This window comes from Haliotis rubra, unplaced genomic scaffold (assembly GCF_003918875.1).
Source record: "Haliotis rubra isolate DU_JTF1 unplaced genomic scaffold, ASM391887v1 Scf281, whole genome shotgun sequence".
Taxonomy (NCBI): domain Eukaryota; kingdom Metazoa; phylum Mollusca; class Gastropoda; order Lepetellida; family Haliotidae; genus Haliotis; species Haliotis rubra.
Window position 1 is genome coordinate 1,174,400 of NW_025766903.1, and position 8,010 is coordinate 1,182,409.

Sequence of the window (8,010 nt, forward strand, 5' to 3'; positions counted from 1 at the left end):
ACATCACAGCTGTGTCCGGTTTAACGAGGCCTTACTATATATATCCTCAACACACGAGTTACAGCACGAGGCCTTTACTATATATATCCCCAACACACGAGTGTCCGGTTTAACGAGGCCTTACTATATATATCCCCAACACACGCGTTACATCACAGCTGTGTCCGGTTTAACGAGGCCTTACTATATATATCCCCAACACACGAGTTACATCACAGCTGTGTCCGGTTTAACGAGGCCTTACTATATATATCCCCAACACACGAGTTACATCACAGCTGTGTCCGGTTTACATCACAGCTGCTGTCCGGTTTAACGAGCTGTGTCCTTACTATATATATATCCCCCAACTCATGAGGCCTTACTACATCACAGCTGTGTCCGGTTTAACGAGGCCTTACTATATATATCCAACAATGCGTTACACACACGAGAAGCCTTACTATATATATCCTCAACACAAGAGTTATTAAGAACGCCATAGTGACAATATAGCCACAGATATTGCAACAATACCAGTGGGTATTTCCATGATGGGGCAACTTGACGACAAACTGGGCGCCACATCACCTATCATTCGGAATAAAATAACATTTAAATAATCTGTAATCTGCGAGCGACGTAAGTATAAGTAAAGTAACTGAATAAAGTTTATTGAAAAAATGATACTTTCATAAAAGTTAAGTGATTATACACTACATACATATTTTCTTTTTCAGAATCCAACACCACTAGTTATGGAGTAGACCCAGCCAGAGCTGAATACAATGGGGAAAAGTAGTTACAGCTTTTCATCTGCGACATAAAAACACTGGTTAATTAACAGCTGTCTGTAGCCAAATATTTGGCTTTGATAAAGCAGACAACAGTCAACACAAATTGCGCTCCTTCGATGTGAGCCTGACAAGTAAGCCATTATTGCAGTCAGTGATCGATAGAATCGATAAGTGTGTTATTGATACACTCTGCTGTATGACGTGTGTCTGAGGGGCATGTGTCGGCATGGGACAGATCAGTGCGGCCCGGGTGACAATGTGCAACTCACGACATGGCATTTGCACATGCATAATACACTACCCCTTCACATACCCAGGGCGGTGGGGTTCAAGCATTCGCTCGTCTCGCAGAATACCCGGGTTTGGTTCACCACATGGGTACAAGGTGCTGATGTCCCCCTCCGTGATATTGTAGGAATATTGCAAAAACCGGCGTAAAACTAAACGATACTCACCCACATACCAAGTTACGTCACACTGTATGGAAAGGTCTATCCCCATTTTACTTGGTAGCAGATTTTCTCGCAACTTCCCCCGTGTCCCCCATCATTCAGCTCTGATTAGTGTGTGTATGTGTCGTTACTCCTATGAGAGCGACAGACCAGTTCATTATAATGTTGAACCTCGTTTATCGGACTGTATCGATGAAACGAGAAAATAATTATGTATTAACATACATTTATCAATAACAAATGTCCGTATTAACGAGTCCTGGGTAAGTAGTAACGTCTCCGTGTTTCATACGATTTAAGCGGTAATTGACCATATAGTAAGGCGTCCGGACTCAGGAGGGTTAACTATACTTTGTAAATACATTGAGGTTAATGAGTTAACACGTTTTCATCCCTAACATAACATAAGGAATCGTTATTAAAATATTTATCATGAGGCAACATTATATATTTTCTCTTCGTCCAATAGATGTTGTAATTGAAAAAACGTCTTGTTCTTATTTCCGCCAACTCGACCACAGCCCTAGCGACTGCTCAGTCTATTGCTTCCTTGACGTATCAGTGCTGGGATGAAGGCCGTAGGTGGAGGACGAGCGAAACTTCACGAGAAGTCTAAACGTTAAGAAATATTAGTTTACACTTCATTTGAGAGAGAGCGATTTATTTGCATATGCATATGTAAGAATTGGAACAATCTTCTTATCAAAAGTATAGAAAGCATCAGAAAACTACATGTTATACCGCCTTATCAATGATTTAACAGGCCAAAGTGCTTTACTAGCTTGTTCAGAGAGGTTTTTACATGCTCTAGTTTTCTCTAGGTTTGTACACTTCATTTACCAAAACACTATCATATGTTAAAGAGTATAATTAACCTTTCCTTTACAGAAGTGTCTAACCTTGTGATAGTAACACCTGATTCAATCTATTTGACATTCATTGTTGCTTTTGCTTGCAGTGCACTCTGTGTTATGGATTCAAAATATGCAAGTTTAACAACAAATAAATTTGCTGTACTGTTTTCTCAAGATTTAAAATGTTTAAGATTCAAACTGACCGATCGACCCAACTTTAGATCAGGATGAATTCGTGAAACAAATGCTATCATGCGCAACGAACGCTGTCTCGCTATAAATAGAAACACGACATCTTGACTATGAATCATGGGAATGCAGGACACGCCCACCACGAAACCTCGAACACACTTTGACCAATAGCAGGCGACAAGTGTTGGCATTCCCAGACTTTCAAGATTTTGCGTGACTGCAGTTGGAAGGACGTTTTATAAAAGGAATGGGCAGAGAGTATAAATACGCCGATCTGGTGCAGTGTTTATTTAAGCTATAATTCGTTCAAGGAGACAAGGCAATGAACAAAAAGCCCGGAACAAGGTAAGTGGAGTGTTCTTGTTTGTTCATGTTGGATATGTTGTTTACAGGTTCGTTGTCACAAATGTACACAAGTACACCTGTAAAGTCTATAATTGCTCAGTCACCGTCATGGGGAATCTTCTGTGGTCAATAATACGGTTTCTTGTGTGTACGTATAGAAGAGGGACATGTTTCTTTCCGACAATGACTGGATGTTGAATTATTGACCGGAGTATTTTAGTATGACGTGAGATTTTAAACCAATTACAGTTTTTATGAAACAACCATATTTCTTAAGCAAATCTTTAAAATAGTATTATATGTTTAGTATTATAGTTTCACGGTAAATTCTAGATTATTGATGTTGCATATGTTATATATGGGATATATATGGCGTTCAGTTTTACTGGACTGTGTGTTCAGTGGTTGCTTTGACAGTTAAAGTGTTTACTTTCTTTCACTAAACCAAGGCTCGATGCTGTCACAGAGTCATCACAGCCCTATACCCCTGCCCGTATAGCCCTACCTCAGGGCCAGGAGTCCCATCTCATAGACCAACGTACTTCGATCACAAGTAGCCTCACCCCACAGCCCCCGGACAGTAGAGCCACCCACAGTCCTAGGCGGTAGAGCCACCCCACAGCCCTCGCTCCTCGCCCGTAGCAATACTACTCAGCCCAATTCTCAGAAATACTACTACCCGGTCGCCCCGCCTTCATAGCCCTTACTGAAAAGCCCATTTCTGGTGTCCACTGCCGTGATATTGCTGGAATATTGATAAAAGCGGCGCAAAACTAAACTTCACCCACTCATAGCGCTCACCCCCACCCCGCCAGGACGAAGGCGAACATGTGCATATGTATAATTTATAATCTTCACCCACAATGATGCTGAAACATGTTTACATTAACACTATACAACTGGATCAGTTGGCACCGGGCTGTCATTCTCAGCTCCATGGGGATTATGCGATCCAACCTGACTCTTACGCTCTAGAAGATTAATACTCACATTATCTGATTATGAAGTATAAACTGTATGTTGTTTGTTTGTTACAGTATGAGCAAAATAACCGACATCCTGGAGCCTCTGAAGACATTTGGTTGGGATACCTATGTGAAAACAACAGATAAAGATAAACAAATAGACTTCGATGACGCCGACCTCGAGGTCCTCTTGGATGAGATCACATGTACAACCAGCGATCTGGAATACCCCCCCATTAAGAGCCAAATTGGACCTCGGGAGTCTTCCACCCAAATCGTGTTCAACTCTAACTATGACAACCGAATGAAGCATGACCAACAGCATAGGTTCACTGCCCAGAAGGTCACGCATGCAACTGCTGAAGTACAGTTAAAGGAGGGATTCACCAGCGGCGATGACGTCGGATTCAGCATCGACATTCCAGAACCAGTCCGTAAAGCAACCGCCGGTTTTGGACGCCAAATGGTCATCCGGTCTAAGACCACCCACACCGTGCAGAATGAGCTGGCTTGGTCTATCGACACCAATGTGCTGGCCCCAAAGAGGCTAGAACCATAGCGAGGCTGGAGGTCAAGGAGGAGACATTTGAAAGTGACTTCGAGGTGAAGGTCACTTTGACAGGAAAAGTAAAGATCAGAATCTCAAGAGATGGCGAGTTTGTAAAGATGGTCCAAAACAAAATTGGCACCATTCTCGGCGACCGTTTACCTTCCAAGGACAAGTCTTACTCAGTCATTGACAAGAACTCGGTTACTTGGCAGGTGAAGGGGCACGTTTGTTTCAACTATGGGGTCTCACAAAATGTGGATGTGTCCAAGACGAAACTCCCCAAAGTAGAACCAGTAACTGACTGTTCCAGTGGCGCATATATTGCGCCGTCTGACATTTGAGACCACCGAGACCGGTTACACAGTATACAGCTGTCACATGTATTTCTCACTTACTTCTAATTACTCTTATTGTGCTGTTGTCCCATGTTCTCTGTTCAAGAGAGCTTGAATTAATCTTTTCATAAAGCTAAAATAAACTCGTTTAATTCACATCTTCAGTTTTCGTTATGCTTGTATTCCAGTGACGTGACGCTTGTTGAAGTAATGGCAGGGGTACATGCATACTCATGGCAGTCAATCGAAATACCTGATACACCGGAACCATAACCAGGGATTCGAACACACAATCTGGTAACACAATAGATTGGCGAATGTTCTGTAGAACGGGTGTACATCAGATGCAGTATGGTTATCTGTATACTGTGGAAGGACATCCAGAGTGATGCTTGTCCGGAGCATCAAATATTCTGATTGGCGCCTTGGATATAATACATAACGGACAACACATTAAGGGGTAGGGGTACGGATGTGATACATAACGTACAACACATTAAGGGTAGGGCTACGGATATGGTATATAACGTACAACACATTAAGGGGTAGGGCTACGGATATGCTACATAACGTACAACACATTAAGGGGTAGGGCTACGGATATGATACATAACGTACAACACATTAAGGGGTAGGGCTACGGATATGCTACATAACGTACAACACATTAAGGGCTAGGGGTACGGATGTACATAACGTATACATAACATACAACACATTAAGGGCTAGGGCTATGGTATATAATACAACACATTACATAACGGATATGGTACACATACAACACATTAAGGGCTAGGGCTACGGATATGATACATAACGTACAACACATTAAGGGGTAGGGCTACGGATATGCTACATAACGTACAACACATTAAGGGGTAGGGCTACGGATATGCTACATAACGTACAACACATTAAGGGTAGGGCTACGGATATGGTATACATAACGCACAACACATTAAGGGGTAGGGCTACGGGGCTATGATATGGTACATAACGTACAACACATTAAGGGTAGGGCTACGGATATGGTACATAACGTACAACACATTAAGGGGTAGGGCTACGGATATGCTACATAACGTACAACACATTAAGGGGTAGGGCTACGGATATGGTACATAACGTACAACACATTAAGGGGTGGGGCTACGGATATGGTATATAACGTACAACACATTAAGGGGTAGGGCTACGGATATGGTATATAACGTACAACACATTAAGGGTAGGGCTACGGATATGGTACATAACGTACAACACAATCGACAGATATGTTTTGGCAGTGTGATATTTTTTGTCATCTTGAGTAGTAGTTTGGAATGTACATTTGTTCATTGAAAATTTACATTTGAATAAACTGTAGAAATCATCTCCAATGTCATAACTGTCACACAATTTGCATAAACGTTCATTCAACGGAGTTCTCTCTACCCCCATTGTGACATTGTAACACCGATATTGAGTGAGTGGTGTGAAAGCGACAGCCGAGGAACAAAATGGTGTTAGAAGAAACGAAGCTGTTTGGCCCACGAAATAGCATTCGTGCAAAAATTAAAAACAGAAAAAAATCCGAGTTATCAATACTTTGCTGTTCCATGGATATGAAAAGGGTTTTGAAAATGTAAACAAAGACTAGTAGGGTTTAAACAAATTAAAATGGCATCAATGGAAACATGTTTGAAGCTGTTAAACTTTACAGCAATGTTGCTTCGAATCAGCGCTATACACTGTACCTGCGGAGTCAGTGAGAGTCAGTGATGTGCTATATTTAGACCTGTGCCACAGCCTTATAGCCATCTGCAGTGATCCTGAGAATACTGAAGAATTTTCGAGGCTTTTTGCATATAAACGGAGCAGCAGTTGTCTCTCATCTCACATTACGTCTCGTGTCGCAGGGAGACCAGCTTTGTGTGTGATCATGTCACAATCTGGATACACTCTTCCTAGCCCTAGTTACAAGTTTCTAGGTGCTGAATATTGTCATCATTGTTTATTATGTTATAACAACTATTCTTGTATTATAGACAATTTGTATTGCCACTCTGTTTTGTACCGCCATAGTGAAACCTTTGTACTGAATGTGTACTGATTTGTGAAACTCAGTCCACTTTAGACTACAGTTGTTAATTACATCACATTTCCTGGTTGTCTGCTGGTGTCATACCCAGTTCTTTTACTGACCGACTCCTGGTTAACGTTTGTGTTTCAACTCGTGGATGACCGTACAGTGAGCAGTTAGCGACCAGTTGAAACACAGTGACGACATGCTCACCACACACGGACACAACGACCACTCAGGCGGTGAGGTAGCCTAGTGGTTAAAGCGTTCGCTCGCCTCGATAAAGACACGGATTCGATTCCCCACATGAGTACAATGTGCGAAGCCCATTTCTGGTGTCCCCGCCGTAATATTGCCGGAATATTGCTAAAGGCGGCGTAAAACTAAACTCTTTCACTAGTGACCACAAAGGGACAAAATAGAGTGAGTGAGTGAGTTTAATTTTACGCTGCACTCAGCGATGTTCCACCTATATGGCGGCGGTCTGTAAATAATTGATCAACAGCTTGAACATCGATCTGCAATTGAGATGCGATGCAGCAACGAGGTGTCCGTGGTAAAAGGGGTTCACTATGTGTAAGCAGCATGCGAAATGTTGTCCGGTTTAACGAGGCCATACTATATTTATCCTCAACACACGAGTTATACATCACAGCTGTGTCCGGTTTAACGAGACCTTACTATATATATCCTCAACACACGAGTTACATCACAGCTGTGTCCGGTTTAACGAGGCCTTACTATATATATCCTCAACACACGAGTTACATCACAGCTGTGTCCGGTTTAACGAGGCCTTACCCCAACACACGATACATCACATCCCGGTTTAACACCTTACTATATATATAACACACGAGTTACATCACAGCTGTGTCCGGTTTAACGAGGCCTTACAGTATATATCCCCAACACACGAGTAACATCACAGATGTGTCCGTTTTTTTGTATGTGTACCAAATGTAATGTGAAGACAGAGGTGTCACTACCTAAATTGATGAATTGATTTCTTTTCACTGTGTAATAAAACTTCCTAACAATGCCTTATCCCGGACGATAGACTGGGACACACACGAGTTATTAAGACGCCATAGTGACATCATAGCCACTATTGCAACAATACCAGTGGGCATTTCCGTGATGGGGCAACTAGACGACAAACTGGGCGCCATGTCACCTGTCATGCGGAATAAAATAACATTTATATACTCTGTAATCTGCGAGCCACGTAAGTATAAGTAAAGTAGCTGAATAAAGTTTATTGAAAAAATGATATTTTCATAAAAGTTAAGTGATTATACACTACACTAGTTACGGAGTAGACCCAGCCAGAGCTGAATACAATGGGGAAAAGTGGTTACAGAATTTGATCTGCGGCATAAAAACACTGGTTAATTAACAGCTGTCTGTAGCCAAATATTTGGCTTTGGTAAAGCAGACAGCAGTCAACACAAATGGCGCTTCTTCGATGTGAACCTG

At 42.0% G+C, this 8,010-nt stretch overlaps 1 protein-coding gene across 1 annotated transcript; it reads left to right on the plus strand.

Annotated features, from left to right (window-relative positions):
• The first annotated feature begins 2,395 nt into the window (after positions 1-2,395).
• Positions 2,396-4,627, plus strand: LOC124281300. The gene is made up of 2 exons (XM_046717327.1): positions 2,396-2,619; positions 3,657-4,627. Exons 1-2 carry the CDS (start codon positions 2,597-2,599, stop codon positions 4,141-4,143), a joined length of 510 nt encoding a protein of 169 aa, XP_046573283.1. The 5' UTR covers positions 2,396-2,596; the 3' UTR covers positions 4,144-4,627.
• The last annotated feature ends 3,383 nt before the right edge of the window (positions 4,628-8,010 follow it).

What these genes read in the sequence shown, in the direction of transcription:
- LOC124281300 (XM_046717327.1), top strand. Translation starts at nt 2,597, where the DNA reads ATGAACAAAAAGCCCGGAACAAG. An exon ending in AACAAAAAGCCCGGAACAAG is followed by an intron (nt 2,620 to 3,656) that starts GTAAGTGGAGTG and finishes TGTTTGTTACAG; the next exon opens with TATGAGCAAAATAACCGACA.